The following is a 22,450-nucleotide window of genomic DNA, read 5'->3' on the forward strand; positions in this document are numbered from 1 at the left end:
AACCCACCACTGATGTGGACATGGTCAAGACTCCACGATAAAATCGTCTGGTTGCAAAATTGCCAGGCAGCTACCATTTCATGTACACAACTCACAAACATTTTCAAATACAACACAGGAAATGGCAAGAAGGCAGCAGAGAAACTTTGAAAGATTTCTGCAATTTGATTTACGAATTATAATCAAGCTTGCCATAACTTCCACAGACCAGTCCAATATTTTGGAAACCACTGGAGGAGTGCACACAAATACATGTACAGAAAAACATCCGTGGGGTGAGTAGCTGCTAATAATATATTTTCATTTGGAGCAAAAATCGGAGAGGAGAGTCTCTGAATCCATCCAGAGGGTGGATACTGATTTGATGGTATTCTTTGCATCTTCCGATTAGTCTTGTCTGCATTTTTTAAACAAATAAATTTCGGGATGAATTCTGACTGCTTCGTGAAGGACTGTACCAGGGGTATCCGTAGCGCATGTTCAAAATAAATCAAGGTGACAGCTGTGATGGTGTGATCAAAATTCTGCTTTCTTTTTATGTGCATCGCATGTATGTCATGCATATAAAACAAGTGTGGCTTCTATCACATTTCAAGTTGACCTAACTACAACATGGAAACACCTCTGGATCGCAGGTTGGAAACACAGATGATGTGGCAGTTTCCTTTTATTGTGGAAATTTTTGACTTTTGCATTCTTTTTGCAGCAGGGCGCTAAACCTGCAAACCTACTGGGGAAACCGCGAGCGGAAAAAAGAACTTTATTTTATTGGGCCTCTCCATTCGTTATTTCAGAAAGAAAAAAGAGAAAATATTATATTACAGCAAAACATCAATCATATTCCCAGAAACATAATTTTAAAATAAAAAAGCATTTGTGCTCTTGTCACTGGTAAATTAAATCTTGATCTAGCTTCCCCTTCAAGGTATATATGGTCTCTGACCGAAAACCATCTAAAACCTTATTTTGTACAAATATACTCTTCATCTAAATAGTTTTGAAGCAGGTTGTGTTAAATATTTCAAAGAAATAATTCTTTGCCTAGAACTTACCTTTCCTTCCATAACGGTGACTGGAGAACTCTTCAGCAGACCATATACACAGAAAACCTAGCATTTCAGGGGCAAATGTACTATAAGGTCAAACCTTTTTCCTTGAATTGTAACCTTCCACATCATTTTCTCTTTTCCCATTTCTTTATTTAACGAAAAAGCAGATCCAGGTGAATTCCCTTTTCCTCCTCTACACTGAAAGACAGAGAGCTTTCCCTTGCAGCAAAATAATAATGATAATAAAGTATTTCCTGAGACATTTCCTGGGATCTGCACTCATCCCGAAAGCCAGATGCAAAAGAGAGGAACGTAGCACGAAAGAGCATCTCTAGCCAAAGAGATTCAACTATTCAGACCCAGCCAGGTTGCATGAGTCCAATCTGGGCAACCCACGTCACCTTAGAAACAAGGTAGTAAACTTCAAGCAGGGGAGTGATATGTAAACAAGTAACCTGAGAGGGATGGACAGCTGATGCCTTCCAGTCAGACTTCGTTGCCTATTGGTTTCTGCGTTCATCCTCCCCCCACAGCCCAATCAGGAGAGGAGCGTGTAGGCAAGAGGAAGGGAGGAAGCACAAGGAAGAGATAGGCCTTTTTTCCCCAACCCTACAAGGAAGCGTCCATAGTTGCAGGTGGAAGCAACAGGTGACAGATTCAAGGTAACCGAACATCTTATTCCCCTTCATCAGTGGTTTCCAGAGGCTACTCTGTCATTTACATCCCTGCCTTTCCCCCTCTTTGCTATTAATGGAATTTCCTATTTAGAAAGTTAAAAAGTTAACTTTCAATTTTAAAAAGGACATCTGGGATAATAAATACTGTACTGTGGGTTATGGAGAGTCAAAAAAAAAATACGTAGCAAAGTCAGAATGAATTGCAACTTTGATGTGTCATTTTGAGATTCAGGGGAAGGTGGAGTTGGGGGATCTGAGAGCCTTCATTGTACGTAGCAGATACGCGATCATTGTCATATTATGATTAAGGAGGTTGACCGAAATGGCAAAACTGACTACTTTGAGTAAAAAAAAGAACATAAGTACTTTTGTCTTCTCATGGAAACAGCTTCTGAATTTCGTGCTTGATGTGGGAAAGAATGTAACTTTGATTTTGAGTTTTAACGATTAGATTGGTAGATCTTTATAGAAATGACTTTTTCATATTATTATGGAAAAGCGAAAAACTGTGATTTGATGCTAATGCCTTATTCTCCTACAACAGAGAGAGTTGGGAGTCAATGCTCCTTTTCCTTTTCTTTTCCCCACCTTTCCTCACTTCTCCTTCCCTTCTCTCCTCCCTCCTTACTGCTCTTTTATTTACTTTTGTATTTTGTATTTTATAATAATTTTTTTAAATGAGGGTTAAAGTGCTTTTCAGCCAAGAAGTTGAACAACCAATTAAAATACAGGACAGATAAATTTCATAAGGTACAGAAACCAAAAAGAGTAGTGAGTCTTTGTGGTATAAAATTTAAAGAAAGATCATGCTATTTTGTTTAAAGGGCAGAAGAGAATTAAATACTGTGTTAAAAATCTTTACTTCCCTGACTTTGCCAGATCATCTGAGCAATCTTGTACCTTAAGGAGGAAACCAAGTGCTTTTCATAGCGATCTTTCAGATTGATGCTATCAGATGCTTGTAAAGCCTTTGTGAAGACATTATGAAATTACTGCTCCATATTTTATTGTTGCTGTGGTTTTACATGCACGCATACACAGTCCATGAATTATAATAAGCAAACCTGCTGGAACATCCTTTTTCTGGTTTTACTTCAGCAAAGTTAAGTTCGCATTTGTATAAATAGATAGACGGGGATCTTCTAGAGAGAGAAGGAACGAAAGGCTGCTCTCCAAACGCTCCCCAGACAGTAGCAAAGCCAGGGATCACCTGGATCTGAGAATTTGACATCTTTGGTGCGGCATGAAACTGCACTTTGCCAGACAAACCAGGTGTGCAATCTGGGGACACACAACTCCTACTGAAAGACAAGGTGACAGTCATAGCTACAAGGGCTTTTATGTCATGTGCCATTTGCACCAATTCCTGAACAAGGAGAGGTTCTAATCACCTCCCATATGGATTACTGTGGTGTACTCTGCATGGGAAAAGAAAGAACTGACATCAAAACATGCATATGTAAAGGTAACGTTTCCCCTCGCACATAGTGCTAGTCGTTCCCGACTCTACGGGGCGGTGCTCATCTCTGTTTCAAAGCCAAAGAGCCAGTGTTGTCCAAAGACGTCTCTATGGTCGTGTGGCCGGCATGACGCAACACCGAAGGCACACGGGATGCTATTACCTTCCCAACAAAAGTGGTTCCTATTTTTCTACTTGCATTTTTACATGCTTTTGAACTGCTAGATTGGCAGAAGCTGGGACAAGGAACAGGAGCTCACTCTGTTACATGGCGCTAGGGGTTCGAACCGCTGAACTTTCTGATCGACAAGGTCAGCGTCTTAGCCACTGAGCCACCATGTTCCCAGAAACATGTATACATACATATATTAGAAGGATCCCCCATGACATCTACCCATCCCATCAGACCCAGCAGAAAAGGGTGGTTGTGGGACCCAAGAGGGTCTTTTCTGCTGTTGTCCCCACCCTATGGTCATCATTCCTCCTGAGATCATGCTGGGCTTAACCTTGACAACCTTCCAGAAGGGCCTGAAGATGGCTTTGCCATCTGGCCTGGGAATCAGAGACGGGTGTGGGACAGAGTTGGGCTCCCACCGGTTTCGACTGGTTCGGCTGAGCAACCCAGCTGGCCATGCACCTGAACCAGTTCTATCGGCAGCGCCATAGGCACCACCATTTTGTTTTTTGCTTCTGTGCATGTGCAGAAACAATTTTTTGTTTGGAATTATTTTAACATTTTCTATTCCTCATATTATCATTTTATTTTTGAGTGGGTTTTTTTTTTAGCATTGTTTATGGTTTAATTGTAAGCCACCCAGAATCACAAATGTGTGATGGGCAACTATACAAATTGGATGAATGACTAAATGAGAAAGGACAACAAACAAACAAATGAATGAATAAATCAATAGCACTAGCACTGAGGCTTACCGTATTTTTTCGGAGTATAAGACGCACCCTTTTCCCTCAAAAAAAGAGGCTAAAAATCTGGGTGTGTCTTATACACTGAATACAGCATTTTTTGCCTCTTGAAACCCCGCCCCTTCACCAAAACGGTCGTGCATAGCTTGTAGGAAGTTTTCAGAGAGCTCCTGGGGGCTGGGGAGGGCAGAAATTTTGCCCCCCCCAATCCCCAGGAGCACTCTATAAGCTTCCTAATGCCCTTTTTGACAAAAAACAGGCCCATTTTTATGAAAAACTGGCCATTTTTTGCTCGTTTTTGCCCCTCCCCCCGGAACACTCTACAAGCCTCCTAAGGGCTATTCATGCCCTTTTTTTGTAAAAAAAAACAACAGGCCCATTTTCATTAAAAACGGGCCGGTTTTGGGAGGTTTACAGAGTGCAAAACCTTTTTTTAAAATTTGCCTCTTCAAAACCTTGGTGGGTCTTATACTCCAGTGTGTCTTATACTCCGAAAAATACGGGTATATACCGCTTCATGGTGCTTTACACTCCCCCTCTAAGGGTTTACAGTGTCAGCATATTGGCCCCAACAATCTGGGTCCTCTGAAGGATGGAAGGCTGAGTCAACCTTGACCTGATGAGACGTGAAGTGCCAAACTGCTGGCAGCCCACAGTAGCAGAAGTAGCCTGCAGTACTGCATTCTAACCACTGCGCCACCACGGCTCATAATGAATACATAGCTCATAAATAAATAAGGCGTGCATAATAACTCAAGTGAATAACTCAAACCGTTGGGAGTTCAAATCTTTACAAATTGAGCTATAGTAATTAAACTGCAGTGAAATAGAAAAGATTGCTTCCAAGGAAACATTCTTAGGACCTGGTTGCTAACATCGTGTGTGTGTGTGTGTGTGTGTGTGTGTGTGTGTGTGTGTTTGTGTTTGTGTGTGTTTCCACTCGTATTTGTTTGGCAAAGAAGGATATCCTAGCTGCTTTCCTTGCTTTTCCTTAACTTTAGCATTCTGCATAATATTTTTTCAAACTTTGGTTTGAAATCTCTGTTTGACCATTGTCCAACTCATGAGGGATGAAGCTGCCTAAACTAGTTTAACATCGATATGTATTAATTACCTTATTAAAATGTTTTTTAAACATTGAAAAATGTAACCTTAAATTCTTTTGGAGTGTTCTTCCTCTTCAGAGCCACATATTTATATTCTAGAAAAAGTTCCTCATTTATCTGGCAAAGTAGCCATTTTCTACAGTGCTAGAATTACCAGCACTTTCGCCCCAGTTTGCTCAGGTGCCTTTAACAATGTCTGAATTCATGCAAGCCCTGAACGCTAGCATTCGTAGGTACAATTCCTAAAGATGCTTGGAAGGCAGGAGATGCAGTTAAGGCCAAGATACCAGAATCTGTCTCTCTCCCCCCCCCTCCCTCTGATATAGAATCTTTGCCTTTAAATTTTTTTAAAGATGTTGAGGCCCTAGGAAGAGTGCAGAGAAAAACAACAAAGATGATAGATCTGAAGGCTAAACCAGTGTGGGCTTCAAAAAATTCAGCAACAGGTTCTCTGCATGGTTGCTGGGTGGGCGTGGCCATGGTGGGTGTGGCCTAGTTGGCCTCCTGCACCACGACTGTGTGTGTGTGTGTGTGTGTTTTCACCTTCCCCAAGCTCCGGAGGCTTTCCTCGAGCCTCTGGGAGGCCGTAAACTTCCTGCCCTGGGCTCCGGAGACCTCTGGAGGATGGAAACAAAACTTCTGGGTGGACCATTTTCCCCCACCTTCCCAAGCCTCCACGGGGGCCGTGCACTTATCTTGCATCCAAAACGGGCTGCATGGAGACTCCTGGGAGGGGTGTGGTGTGGTGGGCGGTGGATTTAGAGGTTCTCCGAACCAGCCGTAACATTAGCTATGGGTTCTCCCGAACCCGGGCAAACCCATAGCAGCCCCCCCCCCGGCTAAACCTTATGATGAGCGATTGAGGTATGTCTAGTATTATAAAGAGATGGACTAGGCTTGATATAGCTGCATTTGAGGGGTTATCACAGAGGAGAGAGGGTGCAAGCCCTGAACGCGAGGAGAGAGCCAAGGTGGCGCAGTGGTTAAATGCAGCACTGCAGGCTACTGCTAGATCAGCAGGTCAGCGGTTCAAATCTCACCGGCTCAGGGTTGACTCAGCCTTCCATCCTTCCGAGGTGGGTAAAATGAGGACCCAGATTGTTGGGGGCAATATGCTGACTCTCTGTAAACCGCTTAGAGAGGCCTGAAAGGCCTATGAAGCGGTATATAAGTCTACTGCTATTTGACCCAAGCACTTGAGGGCAGGACAAGAACAGAGGAAGACCATAACAGAGGTTATGGTCTTCCTCTGTGGAAGACCACAACAGAGATCCAACCTAGAAGGACAAATTTCCTGAGAGTGAGAACAATTAATGCGTGGAATGGCTTACCTCCAGAAGTTGTGGATGCTCCATCAATGGAGGTTATCAAGAAGAGTCTGGACCAGTGGTGGGTTTCAAAAATTGTTCGAACCTACTCTGTGGGTGTGGCCTCCTTTGTGGGAGTGGCTTACCACCCATGTGACCGGATATGAAGATGCCGACGACACTTGTCAGAACCACCTTAAATTACCTCATACTCAGCACTGGCATGCATAAGAATATGATGTAAAGTTGTTTTTTAGAAGGCATCTTTGGTTTGCGTTAAAACAACTTCAACACACGCAATGTTCTGATTGCACCACAAACGCAGTAGTCATCCTTACCTTTCACAGAGGCACTGAGTTTTATGAATATGAGCTTGATAGTGTAGAATAATCATATCCAAGGACCAGTGGTGGGTTTCAAAAAATCTTGGAACCTCTTCTGTAGGTGTGGCCTGCTTTCCAGGTCCACTGGTGGAACCTCTTCTAACCGGTTCGGTAGATTTGACGAACCGGTTCTACCGAATAGGTGCGAACTGGTAGAAACCCACCTCTGGTCTGGACAGACATTTGCCATGGGCAAGAGGTTGGGTAGAAAACCTCCAAGGTCCCTTCCAACCCTTTTATTCTTCTTCTAAGGTGAGTGACTTCCCTTTTTTCTAGATGCCGGGCACTGCACGACATGACAGGGAAATGGCCATCCAAGCCAAGAAAAACCTTGCCCACACTACCGATCCAATCGAGAAGCTACGCCTTCAGTGCCTGGCGAGGGGCTCAGCAGGCATCAAAGGCCTGGGCAGGTAAATGGATCCATGAAACAGATGACGAAGCCACGTCTGGTGGCAACCAGACACATATACGGTGGTGGAGCCCACATCCTTTAACTACAGTAGCTAATTCAGCCTCTTTTCAGCTGTATTTCAAATGTCCCAGAGAACTTAAGACCATGAACCAGCCACTCTGTCTGGGGATGAGTGAGAATCTGCACTTTAGCTGGACTTTCCCCCCACGCTCTTACGTTCTGTTTGCATTCATATTTTCTTTCACATTTTTAACACATTAAAGAAACATGATTAAGAAAAAGGTAAGAAGACCTGAATGGGGAGGGAGGGGGGAAGGAAGGAAGGAGGGAGGGAAGGAAGGAAGGAAAAAAAGGGAAGAAGGAAGGAAGGATTCTAGTGCTACTACTCATTATATCTGGATGGAAAATTCCAGATGATGACAAGATAATAGTTGTTCTGAACTAGGCTTCCCCAGCAGCACAAAGCCGAGTCCTCATCCCGATAACCCCTTTTATTTAATTTGCAATAAATTCCTCTCCAACAATGTCCCAGCCCATAGTCTCTCAAGATAATTCACAATTACCGACCTTTATCAGGCTTGGAGAGTGGCCAGGCCGATATCTTTCAGACGCCACAATGCTTGGCAAGAATGCAGGAATGAACTAAATTGTCTCCTGCAAAGACCCCTCCCTTTTCGCTCCTCTTTCATTCCCTACGGGAGGGGCCATTCACCATCCACCTGTGGCCTTACTCCCAAATTGACCCTTGTTCCTTAGCTGTTCCCTTCTCCTGGTAGCTCTGCACATGCGAACACTGGGAACAGGCTCCAGCGGTTCGTCTGCCTCACTGATGTCTGACTCCCAAGGCAGCTGATAACTGTCAGAAGCCCTGGCCCCCTCTCTGCCTCTGACACAGAGCCCTTATCAGAGCCTTCCCCAGACTCCAGGACTGGCCCATGTTCCTCCCCAACCTCCTTACTGTCCGAATCTGCTGCTAAGTTTGCTGGCTGCTAGCGGGCCACAACAATAGCAAAGAGATCTAGAAACAAGTTTTTTCTTGCGGCATGCCATCTAACGGGGGGAAAAATTCTGTGGTCAAAGGAGATTAATTGCATGATACGTTTTTTATCTGAAAACCCTAAAAAAGTTTCAGAATGACGGGACTCTGTGTTCTGTGAATAATTTGTGCTTGTTGTGTATTGAACTGTATTTAACCCGAAGGTGTTTTTTTCAAGAGGCAACTGGACTTTCTTGGTTTCACTTCTTGGATGAAAAAAGCATCATTGGGAGAGCCCTGATCTGGATGATTAAGAATCTCCATAGACATTGAACTGTATTTAACTTTTCTAGATAAATGTATTAGTCATTCTATCATCTTGGTTTCTAGAATAGAAAGAGATAGATAAATACAGCAGGTTCATAACACAATAGTCACTAGAAATCCAGTGAAAGGGAAAATAGGCTAACAAAGAAAAAGTTGTTCTTTGTGTGGCAAAAAAATAAATAAAAATTAATTAATTAATTAAGAAAACATTTTAATAGGGTAAATTCCATAAAAAGGGTATTAAAATTGAAAATGTCCACATTTACTCATCTTCTAATTTATAGCATATCACTTCTCAAGCAGGATATAAGGCCAATCCCAATGGATGAGTAGGTTTATGTAGGAGAACAGAAAATGATGATCCTTGAGATATTCCAGCCAAAGGCATTTTTACCATTGCACATTCAATTCTGAAATGTCAATTATGCCTAGAAACAAACCTTTGGTTATTATAACTACTCCAAAATTGGCACAGCCTGTTCCATATGACCCACCTCGGTTAGCAATTGTTGTATTTTTTCAGCAACCGCCGTGCTTGAGCTATTTTCTAAAGAGAGACTCATACTCCGAGATGTGGTGCTGGCAACCAGCTTAGCTGGCTTCAAATAAATATTGGAGCAATTCATGGAAGTCATCATGGGACTCCTTGCTGGCAAGATGACTGCTTCTGAGGACCATCTGGTGGAACACTTGTGGACCTCCTTGGGCCATTGGTTGGCCATTGTGATGGAATGTATACCTGGAGAAGCACTGGAGGAGACTCTTGGTAGCACAGAGATTTCCTAGCGGGGAGATGGTACATTCCAGAGAGAAGTCCGAATTAAGAGACTACGTAGTCCCAAGCTACCTATGGGGTGTAGGGAGAGGAGAGGTTCAGGGTAGCAGCAGCTTAGAATCTCTCAGGATACATCTATCAGGTGGAGGATTATAGTTTTAGTTTGGCAATATTCTGTCCATTAGGAGTAAACAAATGTACTCATGGACTTGGAATTCAATGCATCTTCCCTGGGCTTGGACCAGAGATGATATTCAGCCAGTTTTGCTTTGCTGGCTAAGGAATTCTAGGAGTTGAAGTCCACAAGTCTTAAAGTTGCCAAGGTTGGAGACTCCTGTTCTATTCTGTGCCATTAGCCTAGCTTCTGCCTATCTCACGTTTGATATATGGTTACCCCAGATTCAAGATGTTTACACATCAGTTATGACTCCAGGTTTTATTGTAACAATGCAAAATCTTATATTTGTCCCCCATCTGACATTGCTCACCCATAATCCAACAAATCCAAGCAAGAAAGATTGGAAGTATATCAGTGATGGTATTCAGCAGGTTCTGACCAGTTCTGGAGAACTGGTAGTGAAAACTTTGAGTAGTTCAGAGAACCGGTAAATACCACCTCTGACTGGCCCCACCCCCATCTATTCTCTGCCTCCTGAGTCCCAGCTGATCAGGAGGAAATGGGGATTTTGCAGTGTTCTTCCCCTGCCATGCCCACCAAGCCACACCCACCAAGCCACAACCACAGAACTGATAGTAAAAAAAATTGAATCTCACCACTGGCTTGGACCTCACAGTCACCATGATAACAGATTGCTACACTAGAGTAAAGAAGGAGTAAGGCAGACATGCTAGCCAGGGGTGGGTTCCTGCCGCCATTACTACCAGCTCGGAGCCCAAAAAAGTTTGCATGCGCGTGCACATTTGCACTTAAAATGGTCTGCGCATGTGCACAACATTAAAAAGGGCAGAACAGAAAACCAAGATGGCACCGCTGAGGATAGAACCGATACGGTCACTTGTCTGCTGGAGTTACTACTTATCCGGCCGAACCAGACCGTACTGGTAGGAACCCACATCTGATAATAGCAGTATTCCAGTATTTGAGATGCTGCCGCAAAGAGGAGGGGGTCAATTTATTTTCCAAAGCACCAAAAGGCAGGACAAGAAACAATGGATGGAAACTAATCATGGAGGGAAGCAACCTGGAATTAAGGAGAAACTTCCTAAGAGTGAGGACAATTAGCCAGTGAAACAGCTTGCCTTTGGAAGCTGTAACAGGTGCTTCATCATTGGAGGTTTTTAAGAAGAGACTGGACAGTCACTTGTCTGAAATGGTATAGGACCGGGATGGTGAATCTATGGCATGCATGCCACAGGTGGCACGCGGAGCCATTTTTCAGGACATTACCCTGTCAGCTGGCCAGCGCACATGCGACTTCCAAGTGACTTCTGGTTTGCTTGTAAAGTCGTTTTTTGTCTTCCGGAGCCTTCAGGGAAGCCTCCTAAGGGCTCCTGAATGCTCCAGAGGGCTAAAATCAGCCCCATAAGCAACCCGGAAATGACTTCCGGTTTACTCATAGGGTCATTTTTTGCCCTCCGGAGGCTTCAGGGAAGCTCCTGAAGCCTCTGGAGGGCTTCCGGGGGGGGAGGCTGTTTTTGCCCTCCTCAGGCTCCTATAAAGTCTCTGGAGCCTGGGGAGGGTGAAAAAAGCATGCAAAAATTGGGGGGTCACGCCTGTCATGTGCGCATGCGGGCTGGGGGGAGTCGTGCATTGCATTATGGGTGTGGCACACCCATGCATGCCCCCCCTGCACTCCCCTCACTTATGGCATGCGAGCCAAAAAAGGTTCGCCATCGCTGGTATAGGATCTCCTTCTTGAGCAGGGAGCAGGACTAAAAGACCTCCAAGGTCCCTTCCAGCTCTATTCTGATTCTGATGGGCTGGAATTCTAATCTAGCAGGGCACTGCTTATGTTCTAGTAGACCTATCTAGTAGTCAGCTAAAACAGATGTCACCAGTTCAAAGATAATTTGCCCAAGCAGTCTTTGTCCAGGAAGATTGCAATTAGGTCCTCAGTAAGAGTAGCGAAAAGTAGTTCAAGCCAAGAGGGTGTAAAAATTAGAAATAACAGTCGCTTTAATATATACACTCACATTCAGAATTGCTGATCTGAGCAGCTCTCACCTCGCAATCAAGAAGGATGAGTTCGATCCTCGGTAGTGGCAGATATTTCTCTCTCTCTGGGCACCAAGAAAAAATATCTGCTGTGAGCTTCATGTAGGTGTCTGGAAGGGCATCCCACCAGTAAATGCTCAGCTCCATTCAGTTGCCCTGACTCCACCCCAATGCAAGGGATTACAGAGTCATTAAAAGAAAAGAAAAAAAAAATCCAGGATTGCTGATCTAACTTTTCAAGGGAAAAGCCATCATATCCACATGTAGCTGAATACTCCAAATGGATCATTTGTTCGTGCCACATCGATCTTACTTAAACTGATTTTTCAATTTGTTCATTGCTAGTTAGGCTTTTCATACATGTGCATATAACTGTCCAAATGCCATTCAAGCCCAATTCAAGGATGTGTAGGTTGACCCAAGTTTACTATATCTGCACATACCTTCTCTTTGATTAAGATTAGAAATACCATTCTATACCAGGTAAAGATGGGGCTTGGTTATGTACGAGTTGCTCAAATTAGTTGCTATAGAAGTAACATAAACATTCAAACTGTATAATATTTAGCACCCGAAGCTGGGAACACCCGTTCTGTACGCAGCCGAACATCTTGATAGACTGTATCTCAGAAGCAACACTCTTGTTGTTTTCCTTAAAGGCTTCTTTCCTAGATTTGTACATCATTGTCCTATTTCTCTTCCTCTTTGATCTTTGTAACTCTTTTCTTTACAGTCAACCTTCTTTTCTTCAGGGCTTTCCGCATCATGGATGACGACAAAAGCAGGACCCTTGATTTCAAAGAGTTCACGAAAGGGCTCCATGATTACGCTGTGCTGATCGACAAAGCCGAAGCCGAAAAGATTTTCCAAACCTTCGATAAAGATGGGAACGGAACAATTGACTTTGATGAATTTCTCCTAACATTAAGAGTGAGTGTGAAGCAGCAACAACAAAATTAGTGTCCCACATTGTTGCATTGACACAGGCTATGTCATATCCAGCTCCACCCTGGTGTGTGTGGGAAAGGCCTTGGGAGACCAGGTGAAGAGATGTTGCCCAGGGGACGGTCAGATAAGAGACAGCATAGCCCACACTGGATAGTGGGCAGAGCAAAAAGCTCAGAAGGGACCTTCCCTAGTTCTCCCTGCAAAGGAGACAGCACAGGGATCCCCAACCCCCAGGCCACAGCCCACTACCAGGCCTTGTCCTATTCAGAATTGGGCCACATGAGTGGCTGGCTAGCGCGTACACATGCATGCAGCTCAACTTGCAGGAATAGTGGGCTGATGGGCACTCGCGCACATGCCTGTTAGCCTGCCGCTCACGCTAGCCCAGTGATGGGTAACCTTTTTGTCATCATGTGCTGAAAGCACGCATGCGTGTGCCCATACCCATAATGCAATGTGCATGCGCGTGTAAAAACCCCTGTGCTTCCTGTGCCCCTACACTGCGTGTGTGACCCCCCCCATGCCCCGTTTTGGACCTGAAGCCTCCTGGGACCAAAAACGGGGCATGGGGGTATGTCGCACCCGCCACGCTCCCCATGCCCCCTGCATGCATGCACGATCCCCCTGCTGCCACTGCACATGCATGCACATTTTTAACATGCACCCCTCTCCCTGCGCATGCACAGCAGAGACCCGAAAATCAGCTGGCTGGTGGGAGGCACGCGTGCATGTGCGGTGAAGCTGAGGTGGGGCAATAGCTTGTATGCCCACAGAGAGGGCTCCATGTGCCACCTGTGGCATGTGTGCCATAGGTTCACCATCACGGCGCTAGCCCATAGGGGCTGCATGCACACTCATGTGGCCCAGTTCTCCTCCTCCCCAGTCAGAAAGGTTGGGACTGCTGAGATAGTAGAAAAAATGTACTTTCAGACTTGCAAGATGCTTTAAATTACAGTAGCTTTACAATGAAGTAGAATTAACTCATCTGGTTGAGTTTCCTGTCTCATCTACCTGATAAAGCTAACAAAATCAGTGCATTTACTGGCCAAACGTGTTTGTTGGTATGGGGAAATAACTTGGGGAAATCCCTGATAGGTGCTGCTAGGAATGCCCTAACCGGAGCATTTCAACGTCAGTGTTAATTGCTGACACTCTTTCTGGGTACAGAAGTCTTAGTACTTCACACACGCTGAAGTCTACCAGGAAGTGAGCTCTCCACATTTGAGTCAAGGTCATGCAGAACGATGTTGGGGCAGATCTGATCCAGGCATTTTGGTCTGTGCAATGCTAATTGACTGGAGATCAGTGCTGTTGTGAATCTGTTTCCACCCACATTTCCTAACAGTTAATAAAAGATGTTTGTTCTAAGAAAAGGAAGGGCAAATATACACTCAGCGGAATTAACGTACATACAGTGGCTTAGAAGAAATCTTTTTTTTTTTCAAAATAAAAAGTATGGATAGGAAGTAGTGATTAAATAAGGTTTTAATTCACTGGTTGATATGCCTCTCAAATGGGTGGCAATTGTGTAGGGAAACTTAGAAAGCAGGCTTCTATCAGGTACAGTACGTGGTTACATGAAAATTACAGAGAAGAATTTTAGAGTCTTTAACATCAAACAGTACACTAGCTTTCAACTCCATGAGACACCGTAGATTGAGGCACTGGGTAAGATGTTATCTATTATTGCTGCAGTATATGCTGTACTTATATTTTCTGAAATCCCAGTTTGCTGCCTGGAGTTGCATCTGTGAGATGAAAAGCCAACTGATACAAATCGGTTTCAATTATAAAAAGAAATAAATCCTGTTGTAGCCCCTTTGAACTCCTGCACATGCTGTTTCTATATCTCCCTACATCTCTAGCCATTCTGTTTTTCATCAACTTTGAGCCTTCAGTCTTAAAGCGAGTGGCACAAAAATATAACTCAGATGCCAGCAGTGCTTCCTCCTCACCACCAACTCAAAACCATTGTTCTCCGTTACAAAGGAATTGAGCCTGAGTAGCCAAATCACAAAGAACAACCAGTGGATTTTTGTTGTTGTTAGTTGCGAAGTCGTATCCAACCCATCACGACCCCATGGACAAGGTTCCTCCAGGCCTTCCTGTCCTCTACCATCCTCTGGAGTCCATTTAAGCTCACACCAACTGCTTTGGTGATTCCATCCAGCCATGTCATTCTCTGTCGTCCCTTCTTCTTTTGCCCTCTATCATTCCCAGCATTAGGCTCTTCTCCAGTGAGTCTTTCCTTCTCATTAGGTGGCCAAAATATTTGAGTTTCATCTTCAGGATCTGGCCTTCTAAAGAGCAGTCAGGGTTGATCTCCTCTAGGACTGACCGGTTTGATCACCTTGTGGTTCATAGGACTTGCAGGAGTCTTCTCCAGCACCAGAGTTCAAAAGCCTCAGTTCTTTGGCGCTCAGCCTTCCTTATGGTCCAGCTTTCAGAGCCATACATTGCAACTGGGAAAACCATAACCTTGACTATAACTACTTTTGTTGTCAGGGTGATGTCTCTGCTTTTTAATATGCTGTCTAGATTTGCCATAGCTTTCTTCTCCAGGAGCAAGGGTCTTTCAATTTCTTGGCTGCAGTTCCCATCTGTGGTGATCTTGGAGCCCAGGAAAATAAAATCTGTCACTACCTCCATTTCTTCCCCATCTATTTGCCAGGAATTGAGAGTGCCGGATGCCAGGATCTTACTTTTCTTAATGTTGAATTTCAAACCAGTGGATCGCAGTGGAATATAAGGCAGGAGACCATTGCTCTTTTCAAATACAAATAAAATTATAGCAAACCTCTGGAGAAGATTTGGTAGCCAAAATGCATCAGATTATGCAATATAGCACTAGTTCCCAGAAGATCAGTAACCTGTGCATAGCTCCATAGATCAGCATTTCCACCATTTTGGCTTACAAATAATATGGTGCACACACTAGTAAACAACTGGAGTTATCCAGCTGTCCCAAAGCACCATTTTGGAAGGTATAACATGAACTCAGAAGCAAATACTGTAATGGTTTGCACATAGCTAAATGTTTTTGGAGATTCTCAGTCATCCAGGTCATGGTTGTCTCAAAGGTGCTTTTTTCAAGAGGCAACTGGACTTACTGGTTTTTCTTTGAAGAGGTTTCACTTCTCATCCAAGAAGCTTCTTCAACTCTGACAGGATAGCAGAGTGCCAATTACCTCCACCAGACCAATACGATCGCATAGATTAGGCCTCCTCCAAATTCCATCATCCAGCCAGTGTAGACTGGCAACTACCCGGAGGAGAGCCTTCTCGGTGGCTGCTCCGACCCTCTGGAACGAACTCCCCGTGGAGATTCGGACCCACACCACCCTCCAGTCCTTCCACGCCGCTTTAAAGATCTGGCTGTCCCGGCTGGCCTGGGGTTAAGATTCTAACCCCACTCAAATTGTGTGACTGTTGTGTTTTTTTAATATGTTGTATTGTTTTTATGTTGGAAATTGTTTGTCCTTCCCCCCCCCTTTTTTTTTTGAACTGTGAGCCGCCCTGAGTCCCCCCAGGGAAAAGGGCGGCATACAAATAAAGGGAAATGAAATGAAAATGAAATAGCAGGGAATGAAAGGATTTATATTCCTTGCTGAAGATGCTTCTTGGATGAGAAGCGAAACGTCTTCAAAAAAAAACAAAAACCAGAAAGTCCAGTTGTCTCTTGAAAAAAACAACTTTGAGATTTGCACGTACTGTATTTTTCGGAGTATAAAATGCACCTTTTTCCCTGAAAAAAGGAGGCTGAAAATCTGGGCGTGTCTTATAGGCATTTTTGGCCTCCTGAAACCCCGCCCCCTTTGCAAAAATGGCCATGCATAGCTTTTAGGAGGCTTCCAGAGTGCTCCTTGTGGCTGGGAAGGGCAAAAATGAGCGAAAACAGGCTGTTTTTGCTCCCGCCCCCAGCCCTCAGGAGCACTCTATAAGCCTCCTAAAGGCTATGCATGCCCCCTTTTTTGACAAAAAACGGGCCCCTTTTCATGAAAAACAGGCTGTATTTTGCTCATTTTTGGGTCCCCCCAGCCCCCAGGAGTACTCTATAAGCCTCCTAAAGGCTATGTATGCCATTTTTTAAACAAAAAACGGGCCCATTTTCATGAGAAACCGGCCATTTTTGGGAGATCTGCAGAGTGCAAAAACTTTTTTTAAAAAATTTGCCTCTTCAAAATCTTAGTGCGCCTTATACTCTGGTGCATCTTATACTTCAAAAAATACGGTAGGTTTCCCTGCTTTGATTTAGTTATGTCATATTTTTCTACACTGCATCCACTATTCTTCGGCACTGTTCTTTTTTTTTCCTTTTCACCATCTATGTTCACATTTTTCATTTAATGTTCTGAAAATGTTAGAGGAAACATAACTCTCCAAACCCACTTTAGATATTATGAAATGGAAAGTAACAACATAAGGCTAGGAAGAAAGTGGCCTTAAAATAATGCTGCTTTATGCTTTTTTCTTAGCCTGCTATGTCCAATGCAAGGAAAGAAGTCATCATGCAAGCTTTTCGAAAGCTAGATAAGACCGGGGACGGAGTCATCACCATTGAAGATTTGCAAGGGGTCTACAATGTAAAACATCATCCCAAGTACCAAAATGGAGAATGGAGTGAAGAGCAGGTTTTTAGGACTTTCCTGGACAACTTTGATTCACCCTATGATAAAGATGGACAAGTAAGTGAGAAGGAGATTAAAAGCAAAGCCAAAGTTAAGTCAATCATGTCACACATTCCATAGGCTCTGTTGTTGTTTTTTTAAGAGGAATTTGTTGAAATTGTCAATAGAAATCTTTCCTCTTTGTCCTCCTCCTGGGCAGCCACTCAACATAGAAAGGAGGCATCATGCACTGTATATTGATACTCAATAGTTCTGCCTCTTTCCATTCCCCCAGAGCCCTAGAATGCAACTTACTCCTTAGCAGGGGTCGGCAACCTTGAACACAAGAGCCACAAAGGTCCTAATAGAAAGCCCCACTTTCAATTCTGGAGCTGACCGGAATTCTGGTTCCCCCATGATTGAGTCTCCTCCTAGTGTGGCATCCTTTTTCCTCTGCCAATCGGAAGTCTGGTTCCCCCACCAGAGTCTCCTCCTAGTGCAGCGTCCTCTTTCCTCTACCTGTCCTAACCAAAAGCACTAACCCTAACCTTAACCCTATCAATTGTGGAGCCAACCGGCGACAGGGAGTCGCAGCAGAGATATGAAAGAGCCATATGCGGCTCCAAAGCCACAGTTTGTTGACCCCTGTCCCATAGGAAAATAGAATATATCTTACCTTTTAAAGGAAATTCACTGAGATTATGCAAACTATGTTTCTATATCTCTTACGATGCTTAATTTTGTTCTAGAATTGTGAAATTAAAGCCAGACTCTTGGTGGTTTTCATAAGAAAAAAGTGAGGGGAAGGGTAGGGTTGGCTCGTATATTATGTGGTCAATGTGGCAGGTTCTATAGATCTTGTATTCCAGTAAAACACGTTTCACTTCTTTCTTTCAATGGGATTGTTCTTCATGCTTCTTGTAAGAGCAGTGCAATTGAATTGTACCTTGACAAACCTAGGCAGATTTTAAGATCAAGGTCCTATGAGACTTCCAGATCCAGACAGACAGGCAGGTACTAGCCAACCAGCCAGACATTGTGATAGTATATATGTCAGTGATGCTAGTAACAGACCCAACGCAACCAAAACTCTAAGGCCTGAGTGTTCCTCAAAGTACAGATTTATTAGGCATGTCATATTGGCACATCTGGTGAAAACCCGAATCTGAAAGTCCTGTGGTTTTCCCCACCCAAATTAAAAGTAAAAGTTCTCTCTCCCCCATCCACATGTCCATCACATGGTCCAATCAGGTCACCATCCAAACTCCAGTTGGTTTTAGTCCACGCCTCCCCAGCACCTGGTGGAAACATCCTTGGTTCCAAGGAGAAAGAATTTTATTTTGGCTACAAAAGTCCCCAGCTATCTCTATTCCCCTCTCCCGTTCCCACAGCTCCAGCCAGTCTTGTTGTGGCAGCCCTGAAGATGCTCCAAAATGACTTTGGGGTTGACCATACAAGGACCAGGGGAATATGGTGGTGACAGATGTAGCATGCCAAGCAACAGCGACATCAGGAAGGTTTGGGGAATGGAGAAGTACCAGGGCCTGAAGGAGACAATGTGGAAAAGAAGGCCAAAGTACTCCCAATTTTAGCACTGCGCTCTCCTGGACAGAGAGACCTGATGTTGTTCCTGGGTTCTGTTGGAGCCACTTTCCCAACTTAGGAGTCACAACACCAAATGATGATTTAACAGCTGACTAACTGTAAGGCTACTGTAAACCTGTAAACTGAGATGATGCAATGAGAATGAGTCAGCAGGGTTACTGCCACTTTAAGAAACTGTCTATATAAGGGAGGCCATGTGAAGGTGTCTCTCTGTGTGTGGGTGCTTCCATGTTATAGTTGAAGATTGATCGATTGCCTGGTTTTGTCTAGGATGTGTGTTTGTGTGTGTGTTGTATGTATGTATGCATGTATGTATGTATGTATGTATGTTTGCATGTCTCAAAAAAGTAGTCACACTATGCACACTCTGACACATTTCTTTAAGCTGGAAAACTGACTCCGACAGATCCCAGGAACAACATTGGGGCTCTCTGTCCAGAAGAGTGTAGTAGTGCTAAGAGCAGCTAAGATACTGTGCAGAACTCTCAAACTCCCAGGTCTCTGATAGAGGCCTGAGATGGAGGGACATACTACTCATACAGGCGAAAAGGGAATCTCCCCATAGAACATAATGTATCTTTTAATTCTTGCACATCATAGTTTACACATTTATTTAAATAAAAAAAACTTTCTTTTTTTCTTTTTTAAACTTTTCTATCGTAGGTCACAACAGAGGAATTCATGAACTATTACGCTGGTGTCAGTGCTTCGATAGATACCGATGTCTATTTCATTGTGATGATGAAAAATGCTTGGAAAATCTGATCTCCTAAAATGACTCTGTTATTCTTGTGCTTTTGCTCTAAACATCTCCTTCATCCAATGTGCAGGACAGTGGTTATACTAGCTATACAGAATGGCGTTGGCAGCCTTTACCAAAATAAATTAAAATGCCTTATTCTTACTGTGATCGTTGTGTCCATTGTTTTAGCTCCACCAATGTCAGGGGAAAATGGATTTTTCAGCAAGCAAGATGTCTCAGTGCAAATAACATGGCAAATCGGTTAGTAACATCCCCAAGAACAAATGGTGGTAGGATCAGAGGTTGTTTAAAAAAAAAAAAAAACTTTTCTCCAGCTACAAGCCTAGCATTGAAAAGGCTACTTAAGCTATCAAGTCCGTCTTGCTCTTCTGGGCTGGAACTCAAAACATCTCCATCAGAGGACCTTCCAACCTCAACTTGAATATATCTCGTGAAATACTTAGATAATTGCTACCTGTTAGGAAGTTTTTTGATAACATTCCATTATAATCTTTGTTTCTGTATTAGCAGACTTCTAGCCTACCTGTTCCGGCTATATTTGTCTTATTTTCCTTCCCCCAAAAATACTTGGTACAAGTTGAGGGAACATCGTGTAGAATAGAGGTGTCAAACTCAATTTCTTTGAGAGCCGCATCAGGTTGTGTTTGACCTCGGGGGGGAGGGAGCGTGGCCAGGGGGGCCATGGCCAGTTCAACATCACTCCCAAAGCATCCCTGGCCTGCTCTCGAGTTGCCATAGACAAAGGGGGTGTGGAACTGACGACACAGTATGGCAACCACAAACAGAAGCACATTCCATGTTTATCTTTCTCACGGCTGTTGCCCAGGTTACCCGCAGAAGCCAGAGGGGCGTGATCTCTACAGCTCGTGAAAGTGCTCCGTTGGAGAATGTGATTTATGACATACCCTGGTGCAAAGGGGGAAAAAGGGTCATAATTGGGTCATAAATTAGGTGGGTTCAGAGTTGGCTTCACTTGGATAGGTGCTCACATGTTGCTCCTAATAAATAACTCGATTTCTTTTGAAGCTTGGATCAATACTCATGGTTTAATTAGGGCATCCGTTGGACCCCTGGCAACTCGTGTTGGGGGGTGCTTGTGGCGGCCCAAATGCTCTGCCTGCAACGGCCTCCTGCAACCCACTGCCAGCAAAAAACAGAGCTCGGGAGGACTGCTTGCAGCCCCCGCGAGCTCCGTTTTCATTGGCAAAAGCACCACGGGCTAGTCCTTTGCTATTCCCAGGGTGACCCTGTGGGCCAGATCAAAACGCCCCGTGGGCCGGATCCAGGACTTTGAGTTTGACAGCCCTGATGTAGAAGATGTTGCAAGTAGAAAAGAGGATTTATTTGTTTGTTTGTTTATTGAAAAAAGTTCAGAAAACACAGAACCAGGAACTGTGAATTGTATCTAGTGGCCTTGTTGCTGTGCCATATTTCTGAAAGTCGTTCAACAAATTTTTGCTAGTCCTTTGAATCCATTTAAACCTCAAAAATTATTTGTGTGGCAGAGTGCATAGCATAGCCCAGAGGGGAATAGTTAAATCAATTCAACGCCTGACCCTTCTGCAAAGACAAATGTATCATTGGATACAATCCACTATTCATTTGCAAGTTGTTCTAAGTAAGTGAACAACATAATGCAATGGAGATATCCCTCTTTGAGAGCTTAAGTGAAAGTGGACTTCATGCGCAATATTAATTGATTCCAGATACCTTTTCTGTAAAACCCCCAGCCTTGAAGAGCTTCTAAAGTTAATGTATTGTTTATGATCCTCTATAGTGTGAGGTTCATGAGTTCAATTCCCAGTAGAGGGTTTGGATTCGATGGAGTGGCTATATAGCTGGTCCTTGACAAAGGGCCATAATTGGGACCAGAATTTCTATTGCTAAGCAAGGCAGTTAATTAAGTGAGTCGTGCCCAATTTTACAACCTTCTTGCCATGGCTGTAAAGTGAATTGCTGCAGTTGTTAAGTGAGCCATGCAGTTGTTAGTGAATTTGGCTTCCCCTCGTTGACTTTGTGTGTCAGAAGCTGGCTGGTAAGATCATAAATGGTGGTCACATGACCCCAGATGCTGCACCCATCTTAAGTACACGCTAGTTGTCCAGAACCCAAATTTTGATCAGGTGACCATGCGGATGCTGCAGTGTTCATAAGTATGAGAACCAGTCATAAGTCATTTGTTTTCGAGTCATTCAGGGATGAAATGCTACCGGTTCGGACCAGTCTACCCGAACCAGTAGTAAAAAAAAGCTACCAGTTCAGGCAAACCATTTTTTCCAATGATCAGCTGTGACACATGATTTATATTAGCTAGAAAGCAGGATTTCCTGCTTTCTAGCTAATCTAAATTGCGTGGCACAGCGGATTCCTCCCCCATCGCTATTTGATTATCTTTTCAGGCGCGCTTGGTAGCAGGCTCCCCCCGGACATCATCACATCCATTTTTGACCCTCTGTGCCTGTGTGGAAGGTCCTGTGCATGCAACAGAGGTGGTGCGTGTGAGTGAAGCTAGCGCGCGCATGCTTACATTGCTACTGAACTGGTAGCAGAGGTAAGTGGATTTCACCCCTGGAGTCAGTGCAATTTCATATGGCCACTGAACAAATGATTGCAAGTTGAAGATTACGAGTGTGCAAAATATGAGTAAGGGGATCCTTATTCTACATTTTTTCTTTATTCAAAGTTTTGTAACTAGTTAGGACAAGAAGGGAAGGGTAGATTTTAATTATTGGTTACACCTTAGTCCACAATTTTGTTATCAATAAATATTTGGCTGCAATGATTTACTGCCTTCTGCTTAGGCAAGACCGATGGAAGAAAGCTGTAGGTATTATTCATAAATAATGCTCATGGGCTAAAATTAAATCCATTGGCTAATGTTGACCGTTTCTTAATGACTTTATTTATTTAAATAAAGCATCCAAATTCAAAGACATTTGTTATATTTATACAAACA

The 22,450-nt window shown here is 43.7% G+C and overlaps 1 protein-coding gene across 1 annotated transcript; it reads left to right on the forward strand.

Annotated features, from left to right (window-relative positions):
• Positions 1-1,597: 1,597 nt before the first annotated feature.
• CAPSL (calcyphosine like) lies at positions 1,598-19,641 on the forward strand. Its single transcript, XM_032212625.1, has 5 exons — positions 1,598-1,711; positions 7,179-7,315; positions 12,324-12,501; positions 16,995-17,204; positions 19,395-19,641. The coding sequence occupies exons 2-5, from the start codon at positions 7,179-7,181 to the stop codon at positions 19,494-19,496; spliced, it is 627 nt and encodes a 208-aa protein (XP_032068516.1). The 5' UTR covers positions 1,598-1,711; the 3' UTR covers positions 19,497-19,641.
• The last annotated feature ends 2,809 nt before the right edge of the window (positions 19,642-22,450 follow it).

This window comes from Thamnophis elegans, chromosome 3 (assembly GCF_009769535.1).
Source record: "Thamnophis elegans isolate rThaEle1 chromosome 3, rThaEle1.pri, whole genome shotgun sequence".
Lineage (NCBI taxonomy): Eukaryota > Metazoa > Chordata > Lepidosauria > Squamata > Colubridae > Thamnophis > Thamnophis elegans.